Raw genomic sequence first — 20527 nt, 5'->3', positions numbered from 1 at the left:
ACAGCCTGGTTACAAACTTTCTACAAAATATCTTCCTTTGTGTTCAGCAGAACAAAGACATTCATACAGGTTTGGAAATACTTGAGGGTGAGTAAATGATGACAGAATTTTCATTTTTGGGTGAACTATCCCTTTAACTTATCACTTTTTACAGTGAGAGGTCAGATTGGTGAGAAATAAACTCAGAATTCTGAGAAAAAAGAATTGTGAGATTTTATTTTATTTTTTCATCCTGCAGGTGCCAGGAACTTGCTTCTGTAGTTTTATGAGGTCTTTAACTAATAAATTGCTTTAGAAACTTTATTTACTGTGACTATTTACTGATTTACTGTATTTATTTTATTTAATAAGTTGGAATTGTGAGTTAACTTTTTTATGTTTTATTCTGTGGTGTAAACAAACAAACAAACAAAAAACAGAATTGCGAGATAAAAACTTGTGAGATGTTATATTATGAGATATAAACTGAAAATTGCAAGAATAAAAAGTCAGAATTGTGAGATAAAAGTTGCAAATACTTTTTATTTTATTTATTTTCTTTTTAATCCTTGTTCCTGAAACACCCTTTCATATCAGGTCTTTCACTAATAATTAGCTTAAGAAACTTTATTTGTCATTATTTACTGATTTACTATATTTATTTATTTTTTACATTTTAGAAGTAATTTATTATTTCATTAGTAATAAACACTAATATAATAAAAATATGAATACTTATATATTATTTACTGATGACTAAAAACAAAGTTAATTATTGGATATTTTTGGGAGTGTAACACTTTTACAGTCATTAATGAACTTTCCTAATGAGACATGCATGGCTGCATTTTTTGGTCCACTTAATCTTGGGTGTGATGTCACTTTAAATAAAAAGAAATAATGCATATGTCTGTGTTACAAGATGTGTTACTCTTTCAAATGCAGTTTTTTGTTTTTCTTTAATTTCTTCAGCAGATGCTGGCAACAATCATGTTTTCATTTGCAATCTGCGCGAGATCTAAATACATTAAAACCTTTCGTTGTCCAAAATCAAGCTAATTAGAAATGAGGATACAGTTGCTGCCAAACGATTGTGTATCTTTGCTGAGTGATTAAAAACATTCATGAACATCTGATGACGTGATGATTTATAGCTTTAATCATCCCCAAAATAGCTGGAAGGAGTCTGATGTACTGGCAGCAGATTTTTTTCCATGGTACTTATTTCACAACAACCCCACTTGGAGAATAAGAAAGCTTTCCTGTTGACGCATCGCAACGCAGCTCATGATGCTTTGCTTTTTATTAAGTTAAGCAGTACATAAATGGAGGACAATAACAAGGGCAGATGGGCTCTGGGCTTCTAGTTGTTCATCTTGTTTTGCTCACTATTGAATTTGTCGTGCCGTGGCAGAACCAAAACATTTTTCCTACATCTGCCGATATCCAGATTTCCCTCCTTCGCTTTTCCAGGCTGATCTCATTGGGAGTGCTATTAATTGAGATCAAATGCTTTTCCGAACACTCTCTTTGCACATGGCTGCATAACTGTGGTGCCCCGTGAAACCTAATCAGCCTGTTTCTCAAGTGCTCAGACGAGACACGGTCAGAATGACAGGCTCAGGTTTGCCTACAGAATGAGGCGTTGTAAAAAAAAAGAAAAGAAATAAAGTCTGTATCTTGTACCGCATCTATACTATCTTCTGTATCATTCTGAGAAAAAGAATGTAATAAAATGCCATGAAGAAAAAAATATATTGATGATATGAGGCACTTAGAATGGAAGTGAATGGGGCCAGTTTTTGTTAAGCTTATAATTTTATAAAAGCATTAACATTCATTCGTCTGTATTAATTGAGTCATATTAAGGTTTTAAGCATTATGTTGTCATGGCAACAATATTTCAGAATTAACTTCCATTCTAAGTGCCTCACTGTAACCCAGAGTTTTTTTCCAAAATTAATTACTTGGTAATTATGCCACAAGTGCTTAATTTGTATCGAACCTGAAATATTCATGCATAAAATCAAAATTTGCAGAAACTTTTCTCACCCTCAGGCCATCCAAATGAATCAGAACAGATTTGGAGAAATTTAGCATGACATCAATTGCTCGCTGATGGCTGTGAATGGGTGCCGTCAGATTGAGAGTATCTAAACAGCTGATGAAAACATCACAAGTAATCGACACCACTCCAGTTCATCAATTAATGTTTTGTGAAGTGAAAAGCTGCATGTTTGTAATAAAAAAGAAAAAAATCCATCAAGATGTTTTTTAACTTGCTAACGGCTAAAATACGAGTCCTCTATCCATAATGTTGCTTTCTCCAGTTAAAAAGTCAAATATGACTGGATTTTGATAATGGAGTCGACAATAAGCTTTTTCACTGTAGAAAGCATTATTATGGATTATGCACTCATGTTTCGGCCAGATGCGACAGTTGGAACTCTTTCAAGATTGATTTTTTTTTTTTACAAATATGCAACTTTTTTTATTTTACAAGACATTAGTTGATAGACTGGAGTGTTGTAGATTACTTGTAGATTATTGTTTTGTTTTTATCAGCTGTTTGGATTCTCCTTGTGACGGCACCCATTCACTGCAGAGGATCCATTGGTGAGCAAGTGATCTTGGATGGCCTGAGGGTGACTAAATTTTCGCTTTTGGGTGAACAATTCTTTTAAAGTGATGAAAATGTTGTCATGTTTCAAGCAGAAATTTTGAAGAATCTTCATGCAGCACTTTTCCATATAGCAGTTTACAATTCATCAAAGCATCATTTAAGTAGCTTATATGACTTGAGCACTATGTTCAAAAGTAATACGACAGCTTTAACTGACAAGCAGACAGAAAGTTGCTTTTCTTCCATCTATTCAGTCAGGTTTGGTCACGTCACATCGGCGCCATGAAATCGTTGTTGTGAAACTGGAAGTGATGGGAAAAATTAGATTACAGGTGTGACGTGATAGTGAGTAAATAGGGACATGTTTGGGTAAACAATCCCTTTCTCAGAAAGGAAGTATCTTAAAAGAGGTGGAAATACTGTAATTCCCATCTTGAGGCTTTTCTCTTTTTTCTGTTAGACGATTTCAATTATCTGTCAATCTCAATATAATACAGCCCTGAGAACTAAATTGAAATTTTTCCCTTTCCTTTGCCACAGAAATTCTATGAGATGTGAAAAAAGCCAAGCAGTGTGTTGAAGGCAGCTGTCATTATCCTTTTTTGCTCTGCTGTCAGAGCCGGCTAGTTTTGGCATAAAACTCTTCAGGCGATGTAATATACGTAGCAATTTTGCTGCATTACGGAGAAAGGAGACAAAGTAAAACATTTTTACAAGTTAAAAGGATAAATTAGAATGGAAATGATTTAAGAGCCAACATTTGGTCTTAGTCCTGGGACCAGATGTTAGATTTTCCTCCAGTGGAAGAAAGCTATGGAGGTTATCCAGAATGCTTGACTGGTAGCCTCTTGGCTTTCCGCACATTCCTAAATTGCCATGTAATTTAAGACCTTGTTTTCATTGCAAAATAGCGCGGCGCGTTCAACTCGGTGTGGTTACAGTCGTGTTACAGAACACAAAAATAATGTTTGCATTGTTCAAGGAAACCAGGCGCAATTGCTGTTCTGCACTGGTAATAAATGTGGCGGATAGCTCTGTTGTGCAGTAAAAATCTTTTAAAGCTAACAGGTTTAGTGCTTTGCCTAGATTGTTTTGTCAGCTCTTTACCAATGCAAATGTTTAAGAGCGCTCAGCCTTGTTTGCATTAAGCTCATGACATTTCAACCGCTTTCCCCCGTATCATTTCCATAAGAATCGTTCCTCTTTAGAAACCTGAGACTTAAACATGAACAATATGGTTCCTCTTTGTTTCAACAGAACTCAATAATAACAGCCCATTATCTTCAAGTGTAGTTTATATTCATTTGGAGTCCTGGTGGGCACCATTAATGTTGCTTACATAATGAAATTCATCCAGTCTTTTGGGCTCGTTGTATAAATCATTAATTTCCCACTGCAGCGCAAGTAAAAGTAAATCAACCCCACCCTGTTGTTTCATTTGAAAAGAATCATTTTGTTGCTTTAGAGTCGTCTTATCTGGAGAGATACTGTGCGTTTGCCTGCGCTGGTTTCAAGTGAAATAAGAAAAAGAAAGAGAATAGTTGCAAAGGTCAGGTTTTATTGACAGAACGCTTTCAGTCGCTATCACAGGAATGTACTGTGTCACACACGATGGGAAATGCACCGGCGGCACACATATAAAATGTCATATCCCATAGTTCCTGGCTGTTGTTCTGAAATTTCTGCTGCGTGAATTGTTTGATTTGATTCAACTTATTCTGTGCGTATCAAATGGAAGGTCGGGATCTTGCGAGCGGCACTTAGTCTCACAGATAAGATAAACAAAACCCATTGTGTTTGATGTGCTGTCTTTATCTAAGACTAGCTTGTACACTTAACACTTTATGTTTCCTGTCAATAAAGCCGAGACCTATAAAAAAAAAGGTCACTGTAGCACGATTCTGGTGCTTCACGAGAGTTGTGTCACGGCCGCACTGCTGTGCAACACATCATTCACACTATGACTGCAAAGCTGTTGTGACATTGTAATGTCAGACAGACAGTTTGTACAAGCAAAGCAAACAAAATAAATGATGAGGTAAGCTGTCAGTAAAAAAACCTTGTTGTCAAAATGTAAACAATAAAAATATGAAATAGAAATTTAAGTACACCCACACATAATAATTTTATTATGTAATTGATTGTTATCTTATTAATATAATAATAATAATAATAATAGCAATAAATTATTATTTATATATGGATTGTTTTGATTAATCATTATTATTGCAATATGTAATTGTTTTATTATTAAAATAATAATAATTAAGATTTAAAATAATAACAATGACTAATAAAAATAGTCCATATTTAAATATTAATAATGTATTATTATTATATGAATAATAATACAATAAATGATATAATAAAATATTACTACAACAACAACAACAATTACAATAATAATAATAACAAGGATCATTAAAAATAATCCATATATAAATAATAATTTATTGTTATTATTATATTAATAAGAGAGCAATCATTAACATAATAAAATTATTGCAATGACGACAACAACATTAATAATAATAATAATAAAATCCCAATAAATTATTATGATTGAATTATTAATTACTGTTATATTATAATTACTATTATAAATCAATACTTTTATATCAATTATATAATAAAATATTAGTGTGACAGGGTTATTATAAAAGCTAAAATCTTAAAAATAATAATTTTATTTTTGTTAGTTTTCAACATTTCTCATTTTCATTTTTTTTTTAAATATAGAAACATTTTTAAAAAATAATATTTTATTTTAAAATATTAATAGTAATAAAGAACAAAACAAACAAATAAAAATATTGCTAACTATGAAGATAAATTGTATACAATTTAAAATAAAATAAGTATTTAAGTATAAAATAAGTGTTTAAAATAAAATAACAATAAATTAAAAAATAATAATCAATAAAATAAACGCACACACACACACACACATTTGTTTTTGTGAAGTGGGGACATCCCATAGGCGTAATGGTTTTTATACTGTACAAACTGTATGTGCTATTGCCCTACACCAACCCTACACCTAACCCTACCCCTTACAGGAAACTCTGTGCTATTTCAGATTTTCAATACACTCAATTCTGTGTGATTTATAAGCGTTTTGAAAAGTGGGGACATGAGGTAATGTCCTGAAAAGTCACCTTCTCCTTGTAATACCTGTCATACCCTTGTCATTATACAAATTTATGTCCTCATTTGTCACAAACATGCGCACACACACACACACACACATAAACTGTAATTTTACTTTGAACAACAGAATTCACAAAAATAATCTAATACAAAATCACAGCTACAGATAAACACACGTTCGTGAAATTGGATTCAAAACCTATATAATAGCTGTTGAGATACAGGCCATAAGCCAACTAGCCCCGGCCTGTATTCATGTATTGCAAATGTACTGCTCATGTTCTAATCAGCATTACGATCAGTCCCAGAATGACACCGTCGGCTGTCAGCAGAGACTCAGGAGAGCGGTTTGAAGCCTTTTCATGCGTGTTGCAACCATTGACTATGTATGTGAGTGGGAGTTTGTTCATGTCACAACCAGCGACGATAATGAGAAATATTTGCCTTTATCCAAACTGGTATTAGCAGCACCTCAAACGGACTAGGATAGACTGACATGAAACACGATAAGTATGTGCAATATAATTGAATGTGAAATTTTACACCACCTTCTATAACAAGTCCCAGCTCTGCTGGTTCCTCTGCCGTTTCAAGGCTCCCACATTTTGTTTAATCCATTCTGGGTGTGATAATGTTAAGGTTCGTATAATGCAAAGCAGCGTTTTGCCTCAGTGACAGATGAAACGTGTTGTATAACAGGCTGAATAATGCATTTTTAATATCACTCCTTAAAGCATAGGAGCTCCATTGTAATGAGTTGCATTATTATATGCAGGAGTGTGAATTATGCAGAACCTTCGGTATTATTTGAACTGTATGGTAATGGCTGTATCCAGTGGCCTCGACATTAGTGCATTCACCTCGCGCTCAGAACATGATAGCACTCGATCATTTGCAGCCGTATCTTAAAAAATAAAACAACGTCTCCAATTAGTTGCCTTTCAAAGCCTGGGCCTTTATGCAGTAATGCAGTAAAAGCCATTATGTGCCTGAATGATAGAAAGCAAGTGCTGCTGGAGGAACAGACATGGATATTGATCTAATATTATCAGCCCAGTGTCATATTCCCCAAGGCACAAATTGATGCTTGCCAGCAAACAGATTTTTTTTTCAGACTCACACAGTGAACTCTGTGTTGAATGAAGGGGACTAGTATTTTGGAACTGTTTGTTTTTTGATGGATTGCTCTTAAAGAAACAATTCACCAAAAATAAAGGTCATGCTCTCATGTCAATCCAAACCCGCATGACCAATTAATTCAGCGGAACACAAAAGGAATCATTTTTGGGGGACCATCAGTCGCTAAAAATGGCTACAAATACCATAAAATCACCATTTAAAATGGTTATATGACTATATTTTAGGACTTTTAAAATCATATAATGGTTTTGTTGTTGCTGAGACGTATTTTTCTGAAAGCTTTCCTGTTGTCATATAGCTCCATTGATATTCCTGATGCTGCTCTGTTTGTTATGCCCCATTCACACTGATTGGCTAACGCCTGCGTTGGTGCTTGAAAAATTGAAAAGCAACGCCAGTGACGTGACGCAACGGACCCAAAATTCAGTTTGGCAACACTTGACGTCACTCCATTTAAAGTAAATGAGAGGTGTCGACGATGATGTCATGTGAATGTACCGTTATTAGGATGATGAAAAGTTAATGGCCAATCAAATCAAAGAAGGGGCGCTTCACTGGTTTCACCATTCTAACTGTGAAAATGCGAGGTAAGATGTAAGTAGCAAAACATTAAATTTTCGATGACTGTTTTACGATACAAATGTTAAGCGACAGACAATAATGTCTAGTGATGCAAACTACTCAACTTTTTCATGGTTTTGAATTTACAGTGTAAGGATGATGATTTTGACACCACACTGTAAAAAAAAAAAAAAAGTTGAGCGAACTTAAAAAATGTTTTTTTACCAGCTTCAGCAGATTTTTGAGTTTGCTCAACTTGCTCAAATTTTTGTTGTATAGACTTAAAACAACAAGTTGAGAAAACTCAAAAATCTGCTGAAGCTGGTTGCCTTAAAATTTCAACTTTTTATTTTATTTTTTTTTTTACAGTGCATAAGAAACATTAACACATTTTCAGCATATTATACAGTTAAAAGTTAATATTATGTCTATATTTTAAAATAAAAATATTTGCAAATAGGTCAAATTGATTACACTGAAATAGTAACACTTAAATGAACTAGTTTTATTCAATTCAAAAATATTATTTTACATCACCGAACCCAATGTTGAAGATATGATTCTGTGTGGCAAAATCTTTTACCCTCTCACAAAATTCAAGATCGTGTAAATTCTTATTAAAACGACTGGATTTTGCCCATGAAAAATTCAACAAGGGTAATTCACTTTAATTGTGTGGAAAAGAGCAGCATTAACATTCTTCTAAATCTCTCCTTTTGTGCTCAATGCAAAATTACATGGTGAAAAAATAAACAGGTTTGTAATATCATGGGGGTGACTAAATGATATATATATTTTTGATATATATGTTCCAAATAATCTCTTTTCAAATAATTACCCCTCATTTTTTCCAAATAATTACAGCTTGCTAATATTGGTGCATATTACAAAGCAAGACCTGAAAGGTGAATCCTCAAGAGCATATCTATGTGTTTTCAGTTCAGTTCGGTTACCGTGTGGCTCTACGCTGCTCTTGCACAATTCCCACTTACCCACTTCAATGATTAAATGACTCATATAGTCACTGTTTTAATTTGTCGTCATGGTGAAATCCTCTCTAGGCCACTACATACAATACCAAAGGCATCATACGAAAGTGGAAAAGGATTTGGCAATGACACAATTCAAATAATGGACATAAACATCTAAGAAATGAAAAGGCCACAGAGCTTTTCTGAGAATCCCCCTTGTTGTTCTGCAAATTAAAGCCATTCATTCTCATGTTAATGATAGCCCTCTGTCAAGCTGAGCTGACGACTATTAGTTTCCACAGCCTTGCACCATTAACAAGAAGATATTTATGCTGCACTTATGTATGTTTGGATTTGCCAGTCAGGTTCACACATATGTTTGCCAACAAAGGTGCTCTTCTCAAGCACGAGTAACCAGCGATGATTTCTGAGAAGCATGCAAATCAAATTATTCTCGAGCACAGACGCAGCAGTCAGTGTTTGTGACATCCTATGGGAGATATTGCTTTGTTTTCCTGACAAAAGACACAGTGTAAAGGGAGCATGTGTTTTCCATTTTTACTGTATAAAGCTATAGTGTGCTTTCATCTAGCGAAGCACAATACACAATCCATCAAAAAGTCATGTTGTGGTCTATCATGTGAAATTAGGCAAGGGTTTCATGTGCTGAAACAATGCAGTTTTACGTAAAGGTGAAATGTAATGTTTTTTGTTGTTGTTGTTGTTGTTGTAAAATACCTTCTGTAGAGACAGATACTGTATAAGTAAGCCATTAATAGGTTGATTCCCCTGAAAAGTGTAAACACTGTGATGCAATTAACATATCGCTTTGTTTGAGCTCCATAGCAACACATCAGATTGGCTCAACCAATAGCATAACTTGGGGGCGGGGCTATCCGTTTATTCGTCCATTGGCGGAGTGTTGGGAAACCTGTTTGAAAACACTCATTTTTGCATTTGCGTTTGGTGACTTTAGTGGCACTGAATGACACACTTTACTTTTAACAAACGAGACATGGGTTTAAAAACTATAATTGAAGAAATAGTTCAACCCAAAATGAAGATTTAATGAATATTTACCCTCGGTCCATGTAATGACATGAGATTGTTTCTTCATCGGAACAGAATTGGAGAAATTTAGCATTACATCACATGCTCATCAATGGATCCTGAATAGTGAAGGTGCGACGACTTTTTCACTGGAAAAATCTATATTATGGATTATGGCCAAAAGCTACAATTTGAAGTTAAAATGCCTTAATGATTTGTTTGTTTCTTACAAACATGCAGCTTTTCGCTTCACAACATGTTAATTGATGGATTGGAGTGGTGTGGATTACTTGTATTGTGATGTTTTTATCAGTTTTTTGGACTTTCATTCTGACGGCACCCATTCACTGCAGAGGATCCATGGTGAGCAAGTGATGTAAAGCTAAATTTCTTTAAAGTACAAACAAACTCATCTACTACATTTACTCATCTTGGATGGCCTGAGAGTGAGTTCTTTTCCTTTAAACCAAAGCATAACCAAAAGTAGACTTCAGTGTGAGTTAAATATTAAAAATGTTGGTAGGTAAAAAGGAGCATTTGTAGAGTTTTGGAATATTATTTTGAATGCTTTTTTTGATCTGTTTAAACATGAGCGAGAGGTGTTGGAAGAACGCAGCAATATTTGCTATTTTTAGGTGGAAACTCATATGTTGTTTTGTCTGGCTGGTGTCATCATCTCTGCCAGTTTCATATATCATCCTATTTACTGCTCTGTGTCTATGCATCCGAACAAGAGAGAGCAGATGGAACTGTAAAGATGATTGATAAACATTCCCTTTAACTGAAAATTGGCGCAATGAGATATTAGAGATATTCTGAATAAATAAACAGCATGACAAATCCAAGCAGTTCATTTGGTGATTATTTTAGTCTTTGATATTCCTGCACGTCATTCAGAACATGTGCTTTAAACATATGCTCATCTGTTTTTCAAGCCAGCATGTTGCAGCACACCTGATGGCTGTCTTTCTATAACAGTATGCTGTTGTCGAGGACAAAATATGGTTGGGATAATGTAAAAATCCTGTGCCAGCCCAGCTCTATTTGGATAATCTATGATGAATAAAGGTGTGAATGTGAATGTGTTTCTTTCATTTAATTTAAAGAAATAGTTCAGCCTAAAATGTAAATTCTGTCATTACTTACTTGCCCTTATGTCATACCGTTCGGAAATGAAGATATTTTTGATAAAATCCAAGAGCCTCCATATCTTAATTTGTGTTCTGAATATGAACGAAGGTCTTACGGGTTTGGAACGACATGAGGGTGACTAATTAATGACAGAATTTAAATATTTGGGTGAACTAACCCTTTAATTGCATTTTAACAAAAAAATAAATAAAATAAAAAGTTGCGTTGCAACAAACATAAAAAGCAGGCAATACAGAAAAACTTCAGCACTTTTAAATGTCACCTTTATTAACCTAGATGGCACTATGGCACTACATCTTACCTGTTTTGCTCATCTTAATTTTGAGATTTCATCTGAACATTAACATTTGATTATTTAAAAAAAAAAAAAAAAAAAATATATATATATATATATATATATATATATATGTGTGTGTGTGTGTGTGTGTGTGTGTGTGAGAGAGACTTTTATATGGAAAATGTTTACACATAAACATGTAAATATATACACATTAAAATTAAACTGCAAATTAAACATTTTATTTACATGAATACAATAATCTATAGTTTTTATATCATTTATATTATATCATGGAACATGTACATAGTATTTTTCAATATATATATATATATAATTAATTTAAATGTTATTATAATTATTTATTGTTTATATTATTTGTACATTATACAGTTTCTATATCATATAGTATGCCATATATTATAATTATATATATATTACTTTGTTTCAATTTAAAAAGACTATATTATATATAGTAATAATAATAATGTGTATTATTTTGTATTTACATTTTATTTCAAATACTATCTATATATATAGATAGAGAGTATATTTTATCATATAGAATATATTATTAGAATATATATTAATATTATATATTTTTATTACTTTTGTCGTTCAAACTTATTTTAGATGTACATTAAAGATTCTGTGAAAATCAGATGACATCACAAGATGTCCCTGGGGTCTTCTTCTTGCCCTTATAGTGAAGCATGATGATAGCACATGATAATAAATGTGTATTATAAATTACTAAATATATTTCATCTGAAAATATGTTGAACAATGCATCATAATTCTGTACATTCTAAACAAGTTATATTTTTCAGCGAATGCACATGATCTCTATTTATGCGTGAGGTCTGCTCTGCTCTTCTTGAATGGGGTGCAGTGTGTGATTTCTGCCACTGACAGTGGTCTTGAGTTTGTAGCAATTTGTCATTAATTTATATGTTATCTCTAAAGCGAGAGAAAAAAAAAGTGCTGATGCTGTTTTTGCTGCCCACCCCTGCAAATTACTGACGGTAAGGTGAACAGCATTTCAATGCCTCGGAGCGATCCTCGGAAATTACTCCGCTTCTAATTCAAAACAGGTTCTGAAACCAAAGAGGATAATATATAATTACAGGCAATTTACTAAGAAGAACACTAGTGCATTTAGGAGTGAGTGAATGGCAAGGCGTCTAACTTGTCAGTTGTATTCAAATGTAGCTTGGAAGAACTGAAAATGAAGTACATTTTGTGTCGCATTGTTCTGAAAACAAATATGGGGATTAATGGAGTGCTGAAGAGCGCATAGTCATGCAAAAATCCATTGACAGGCAAAGCAGCACATTGAGTCTCACGGTGCGAGAGAGAGAGAATTCAATTTTTCCACAAGCTTTCAAACTGCAAATGTTCCTTGCAGCTCTGAGAGAAAGATTAGGCTATCAATCTGCTCTACTCATACTGTCAGCAAGCACGAGAAATCTATGCTGCAAAGCAGATACTGAAACACACAATCTGTGAGGCAAATTATTCTTAACATCGTCATCATCATTTATTACTGCTGGAGAAATCGGGAAGGAGAGCAGTATTTTAAAATAGCTTATAAAGATAGGGAATGACTATCCGAGATGGTAAACAGCCAAGAAAAGCATGAGACTGGTCTAAAATAACAAATAGGACACATACAGGCAGTATAAAAACATATATGTTTGGGCTTGACAGGAATCAAAGGCGTGAATCATTCAGTATTTAATCCATCTAACAAAAAAAAAAAAAAAACATTGTATTAGGCATGTTGTCTGTTGTGGCTCTTATCCATGTTCATTTATCTGATTGGGATCTGTGTTTGTACAGAGGCTGTCTTCACCTCTCATGTCAATGCGTGTCACAGTGCAGTGGGATGATTGATGGTGTGCTTGAATGCACTTGCTATTACCGCTCACTGTCTCAAATAAAGGAGTTTAATCATAGGCTGACATGACGTTTACAGCGCCGCCCTCCTCCAATCACAAGGACGGTCACATACTATCACACTGCTGCAATAAAATCTGCAGAGTAGAATGACTTAAATGCTGGCTGACGACCAATATCTTACTCATTCTAATCTGCGAGATTTAAGTCGTTGACAACATTTAAAATAACCTTAATTACCAAGATGTGCAAATATATTATATAATGATTAACAGATCACTGAATAATGTCATGAAACTTTGACTCATGCTTAAGATTGCAATAATATATACTTTTTTCCTTATCCTCTTATTATATAATAACGTTCGTTAATAAAATGACCAAATATGATATATTATTGCATTACTGCATTACACAATACCTATCATTAATATACGATATCTATCCATACATATATAAAATTATTAATGAAGATTATTAGAAAGCCTATATAATGTGCAAGAAAATAAGAAATAATTAAATATATATGACCAACTATGTGTGTGCGTGTTAATTAATTATTAATGTGTATCTAATTATGCCTTAATTATTTACAATTAATTATTTATTATTAATGTATTTATATTATCATTATTTAATTATTTTTCAAAATTATCAGCTATTTGCGTGGCCATACATTATTTCATCTAAATCCTGGTCACCTAGATGTATTCTATTCATAGTTTCATCCAGCTCTTCAGAATAATAACCCCGCCCCCAAAGCAAAATAATGTCTTATGATTCAAATTTACCAAATCACATTCAAGTCTGCTCAGTTCATTTGGGTTAGGCTGTTATATGAAGCATGAATGTGATCACATCCATAATCACCAGCTGCCCCTCGTGACTAGAGATAAAACATTGCATAAGACATAAAAATAGCTGACGTAAATGTTACATCCTGTAATTTAGGCCATATGCTACAACTTTTAAGGGCACAGCCATACATTACGAAGTAAGGCAAATAACCACATGAGCAAAACCTCACCGGCATCGATGTATGCAGCACGCATATTAATGTTCATAAATATTAATCGGGTTGCTATTTGTATGACAGATCTAGTTTATATTCGTCTCCAATGTGTGAAAGCTCGATAGCAATATCAAATCGTTCCTTCAAATTAGCCCCGCGACTTTAATTCTCGATAAAAAGCGTGACTAAGTGCTCCATTAAGAGTCTGATCGCTTTGTAAGACGTTTGATTTCTCTTAGCAAACAAACGTGTTTCTTACTATGGCATTTATTCGCCTAAAGCACACGACAGGGGCGTAATATAGTTTTTTTTTTTCTCGCACTGCCAAGGACCGTGCTCAAATCACAGCCGCCATAATGGCAACAATTCAAAGGACGATATTAGGATGTTTCCATTAGAAGCGTTTACACGCGCTTGATACATTTCAACAGCGTTTGCGATCATGAAAAGCGCTTCTGGATCATAACAATCCCGATCACATCCCGCCATACCCAGACTCCTTAACGCGCGTTAATGTTGCTGCATTAGTATAATGATTATATTAAATGATTATACAGTAAACGCATTCGAGAAATAAAAGGAAGAATCTCTGCAGGAAATGTTTCGGTACACTCATACAAACCTCCTTTACACAGGTCCTGACAGAGGCGTACCAGCGTAATCGCGCATATGAGCAAATACCGCCGTTTGTTTAGCGTCTTAAAAAATCGGTTGATCTATAACCCGTGCTTGCATTTGGGGAATTTTCATAATCAGCGCCAGGTTTTGTCGAAAGAGGGGGTGGGATTTTATAAAACGACTTCGAGCGGCTGACTTACTGCACATGCACGAGGCTCGATTCGCATTCACGAATTTAATATGAATACGCGGTGACCAAAAATGTAGCAAAATGACCGTAAGCGAAACTATAGAGGTCGAAAAAATATTAGGCATCAATTGCGGACATTTTAAGTGAGTTGATTTCGCACCGCGTCGGTTTCATATTGAAGGTCGTCGCGCTGATGCTCGCGTTGATATTTTGCTCTTCCAGGACCTGTGGTGATCCATTCAAGCCAACAAGTTTGGAGAGAATGTTTGAGTTTAATCAATTCAGAGCGACGAGATGGAGCCCAACTCACTCCTGGTAATATCATCCACTCCGCTTTCATTTCTGCCTCTAATGAATTTATTGCGCGCGCGCATCTAGGCATACGTTACGATAAGGAATCAATGGAAGAAACTTTAGGAGAAAAGTTAATATTTTATTATTCATATTTCCATATAATGTGATTTATCATGTGATCAGCTGGAATGCGCTGGTCGCGTCTGATCCTGCGTTATATAAAATGTGCCTGTGTTGCTGAATGTAAATATGGCATGTCTATTTGTGTTTCCGCAGTGGGTAGGCTCACCTTGTGGTTTGCACGGACCTTACATTTTCTACAAGGCGTTTAGATTTCACCTTGAAGGCAAAGCGAGAATTTTGTCCCTGGGTGATTTTTTCTTGGTCAGATGTAAAGCAGGGGACCCCATCTGCATAGCAGAACTACAGCTCTTATGGGAGGAAAGGACAACCAAGCAACTTCTATCCAGCTCCAAACTTTATTTTCTCCCAGAAGATACCCCCCAGGGCAGAAATGTCACTCACGGAGAGGTAATTTCTCGTTTTCCTGCTTTCCACGAAGGGCTCCGTCCCTCCGCGATGTGTTTATTGTGGTATGGATGAAATATGAGCTGCGTGCGGCTTTGCATCGCATCTATTCCGCTGTCTGATCACAAGACATCTAATGCATCGCGTTTAATAATAGACGTGCAGTCATAGTGGACCCTTGTGTTAATTTCGCCTCGGCTCATTTGCATACGAGCGTTTAGCGCTTGCATTTCAAACAGCGAGCGATGATGAGAATGATGCTATTGTGTGAAGTTGTCACATCAGTGTTTTGCTTGTTTCATCTGATAAATACAATAGTGCGGAAACTGATCGAGACGACTGAAGCGCCTCGTTGTGGCGTTGCGATCTGCTGATTGTTGATAAAATAGTGTTGCTTCTGATGAGACGCGTAGATCAAGGCAAATAAATACGCGGGACGCGCGCGAACGATCGATGTGAAGTGTACTGTTGCTGATCGCCGCTAATGATATACGGCTTATGCTGGAGAATATGGAAGCCAGACGTTTGAAGTGTGCGATGCGAACTAATATCAATAGGAATTGATTAATAACGGCGCGCTGATCAAGCAGCTGCGATGCCTTAAAGGGAGCGAGTGGCATTTATGAAGGTTATTATGTCAAAGTGCTGCAGCCTCATTCCACGTTATTACACACAAGCTGAGATGTGTTTGCCCGACAGAAAAAGCTTCTTTCTGGGGATTTAACCCTTTGATGTACTGAAACATTGTTCCTCTACAATGCTGTGTTTGTTTATGCTGCTGTGCATTTATATAAGTAAGGTTTAAATGATTTTTAATAACATCGTGTTATGTTGTAGAGCTGATTGTAATTACTTTGTAATACATTGTTATATCAAAGTAATATATAATTATGTCTGATAATACTATATGATTATTCAAATAATAACAATAACGTGATATCTGTAGGATGCTCTGTAAAAAGTGTAAAAAGCATTAAAATGATTTTGTTTGTGGAAGCTAATGTAGTAAGGTTGAGTAAGTAATAAATAAAGTCATCAATTTTTTTTTTTTTTTTTTTTTTTTTTACTGATGATGGTTATTTTTGTTTTATGTTTTTTGATGTAGCCAGTGGCTAATATTCAAAACCAATTTACATTTTTATTGACTTTCATTTTCAACACAATGATAAACAACAACAACAACAACAACAATAATAATAATAACAATAATAATAATACAATGGGGTACTCTGTCAAAAGTGTAACTGGATTTTTATAGTTTTTTTTAAATTATTTTTTTTACCTCATCTGACCATTAAAAATTGTTTTGTTTGTGGAAACTAATGTAGTCAGGTTGAGTCAGTCATAAATATTACAGATTGTTTTTGAATGTTAATGATTATTTTAATGTTTTTATGTGTTCAGCGGCTAATATTCAGAACCAGTTTTAATTGTTTTATTGACTTTCATTTTTACATAATTATTTGTTCATTATTTATTACTATAACTATCAATAATTCATCTTATGATTCAAACATTAAACGACTGATATATGTATGTATGTATATATATATATATATATATATATTTATTTATTTATTTATTTATTTATTTATTTTTATTAATTAATTAATTAATTTATAATATCTCAAGCAAACTTTAAATGTCATGCATTGCAAATGCCATGCAAATAATCTGTGCAAATAACACAATAGAATAATTAAAATATATTTTACGTATGAACATAGTAATTTTCTGTTAAACACACAGTGGTGCTGATGTCGTAGTTTATGTGTTTCTGATATTAACTATAATATAGTTTATATATGAACTATTTAAAATAAGATAACTGATAGAACATTGTGAATACTGGTGAAAAATATTGGTCATATAAATGATCATTTTATCTCATATATAATTTCTTACTGTTATTACAGAGCTAATATTATTTTTGACAACACATGAAGCATATTTTGATAAAACAGTGTCTACAAGACAGTGTAGAGAATGTCATGGAAAGCTTTCCCATCCATTGTGCTCTAGCAGTTGTGTTGCAATTGCTATTTTAACAAAGCAGCACAGCTGCGGTCTTACATTGGTAATGTAACAAGGTCTGTACCTGTTTTATCTTGCACTGCTCATGTAATCACCGATCCCAAATACAAAAAGACAATCTGCTGTGTGTGAACCTCTACTGTTCTACTGTCCTCCCCCCATGGAGTGGAGGATCAAATAGCCTTTTCAAAATAATCAACAGGTTCTGTGTGAAGCCCTGTCGAAATGTCAAGGTTACTTTGCTGAATTATTATCAATATTAGGTGGAAACATAAACCGTTGCCAGCATCGACCTTGAAAACATACTGTTTACACAGTGTAACGAGGTGTTATTGAGGAAAAGCATTAGTCTTAATACACTGTTTGTTCAGTTGATCAGAGCCCTGTTCTCTTTCCAACTTGCCACCGGCCTCCCTCCCTTCCCCCACTCAGCAGCAATGCCAATTATTTGCTTTTCAAATTTATTACGCATTCATGACTGCTGATCTTGAAACAGCCTGGGAGATAGGATTACTAGCCAAGGACAATGCACCGCTCTTAGGTATACTTTCCAGTTTTGAGAATATGGGCCATTTTCTTAGCTGTTAGTCATTTTTGGGAACTATTTTTAGGAGTAATAACATTAACATTATTATTAGTACATATTTCTAAGTATAGTTTATCCAAAAATTCTATGGAATATAATGGAAGTCAATGGCTGCCGTCAACTGTTTGGTTACAAACATTCTTTAAAGTATCTTTTGTGTGTGTGTGTGTGTTCAACAGAAGAAAGAAACTCATGCAGGTTTGCAAAAGATAGCAAAATAAAATATTGGTAACCAACATTTCTGGTAGCCATTGACTTCTATAGTATGGGGAAAAAAATACTATGGAAGTCAATGGCTACTGTCACCTTTTTGGTTACCAACATTCTTCAGAATATCTTTTTTATGTGAACAAGTGACGAAAATAATTATAATAATAAATAACAACTGTCTGATTGGCTGATTAACAGAAGTATGTCAGTTCCAAAATATAGCCAGCTTTGTCAGAGAATAGTTTTCATTTTCTATATTCGGTTGCAAAATATTTCGAGTTAATGTTGTTTAAAAGTGTTCATATAAATTCTGCAATGTTGTGTGCATCTTATTTGCTGTAATATGGAGTGTACTTGTTTTACACATGTCCTAACAAGTATTGTGCAAAAAGACTGTGAAGAATGTCCGTCACTCTTTTGTGCATTCCCAGTGTTGTTGCTAAATGAGACATGGTGAATTTAAATAACAATGTGATTAAGTATCAGCCAAAGCACCTGCAGTAATGTGAGCTTCACAACTCCGCAGCCTCAGATGCACTCAGCAGATTGTCCAATTAAATTACATTTGCATTTGCAGCGAATAACCCGAGCGACCGCTGATAAAGTTAATCAGCTATCAAAGAAACTGCCATGCATTTGCAGAGGTTGCACTATGCTATGTTAATAGACATGTTTTCTGTTTACGAGAAGAGAGTCGATGTCAGTGGTTCTCAATTGATGGGTCATGACAGTTCTTTTCTTATAGGGTCGCAGAGAGTGTGCAAAAACTTTATAAATGCAAATAATAAAACACAACTTAGCATTTCATTATGTGTAATTAGTGTAGAAAATGAAATTGTTTTATTCAAAATTAAACAATCTAAAATATTTATATAAATATTGATATTATATTATTTTTATATTGTTTATTTTTATTATTTTATTTGTTTATTTACATTATTAAATATTTCCATTGTTTAATATATATAGTTTTAAAACTTTTGAAAAAGTTTTAAAAATAACATTTTTATGTAATTAATTATTTTTATATTGTTTATAAATAATATAAAAATAAGACACAGACTACATTGGTGTGCAGTTATTATTGGTTAGTTTTTACTGAATTGTATGTTATTAATTTAAATTGCTTAATTCTAATAAAAAATTTGATTAGTTATATTTATATAATTTTCATTTATTAATATATTACATTTGTAATATTATATATTGAAATAATATTACAATGAAATATTATAATAAAATAATTGATTTTTAGTCATATTTATTATTATTTTATTATTAAATAATCTAATATTATATTCATACATACATACATACATACATAAATAAAAATTGCAGTCTGACATCATTGTTTACGCTAAACGGCTTTGGTACTGTTGGGCCACCGCTTGATGTTTATTTTAAAAGCTCGAAGCAAAAACATTGGAGTGCCACTGATCTGACAAATTCCTCTGAATCTAAACCGTTTGAACTTTTGATGAACATTCAGTCTTATTTGAAGGCTCACCAGCGAAGACTTTTACATAACACGACTGGCAGTGTGCTAATGTTTAGCGAGCACGTGTATGCAAACAGGAAGGTATGCGAGTACGCTTGTGTGATAAAACAGGGCCAATCTGCAGTTGTCTTTTTGTTTCTACACCCAGGTGATGTAATTTCCCCTCTGGCTGGGGTTAGTCATTCATTAGAAGGATAGCAGTGGCTGAAACAGCAACAGGCCTGCAGTGATCTCTTTCTGGCAGCAAGCCGATAAAATTTAACACTTAGAGTTTGTGCCTAGAGAGGGCAACATAACACTCCTGTGAAGACGTGCAGTTTTTGCTTTTTTTGAATCGACTTTTTTTGCCCTCCTGGGCCAACAAATTCTTGGGCGTACAGTCTTACTGTACTCCACTACACTGGCGTTCGGCTCGGCTTCACGCGGATCTGTTTGTTTCTAATTATATTTCCTCTTGTCTTTCATCCCGTTTAATCTGTCCTAAAGCAGAAAAACTTTTTTTTCCTGAAATAAAGATACAGAATACTCCCTAGCACAGCCAATATTTCATCTGTGATTGTATTTCACAGAAAATATGTGTCATTTTTAAGGGAGGAATTGTTTTGGCAAGAGCTCAGCGCTGCTCTCACAGTTTTTCAGTCTTTAATTGGACCCAGTTGTTCTAGAGTCCCTTAGCTCATAATATCATTGTTTTAGTGTGTGTGTGTGTGTGTGTGTGTGTGTGTGAGAGAGAGAGAGAGAGACAGAAGGTTTTA

The 20527-nt window shown here is 34.2% G+C and overlaps 1 protein-coding gene across 1 annotated transcript in view; it reads left to right on the top strand.

Annotated features, from left to right (window-relative positions):
• The first annotated feature begins 14638 nt into the window (after positions 1–14638).
• The window catches only part of arid5b (AT-rich interaction domain 5B), a 115426-nt gene continuing 109537 nt past the window's right edge, over positions 14639–20527 (top strand). Inside the window, exons 1-2 of the mRNA XM_058793270.1 lie at positions 14639–14937; positions 15193–15447. Coding sequence (XP_058649253.1) covers positions 14917–14937; positions 15193–15447 — 276 coding nt within the window. The 5' untranslated portion in view covers positions 14639–14916. The remainder of the gene's footprint in view (positions 14938–15192; positions 15448–20527) is intronic.

This window comes from Onychostoma macrolepis, chromosome 12, assembly GCF_012432095.1.
Source record: "Onychostoma macrolepis isolate SWU-2019 chromosome 12, ASM1243209v1, whole genome shotgun sequence".
Lineage (NCBI taxonomy): Eukaryota > Metazoa > Chordata > Actinopteri > Cypriniformes > Cyprinidae > Onychostoma > Onychostoma macrolepis.
The sequence above is the reverse complement of the archived record's forward strand: the minus strand, read 5'-3'. Positions and strand labels throughout refer to the sequence as shown.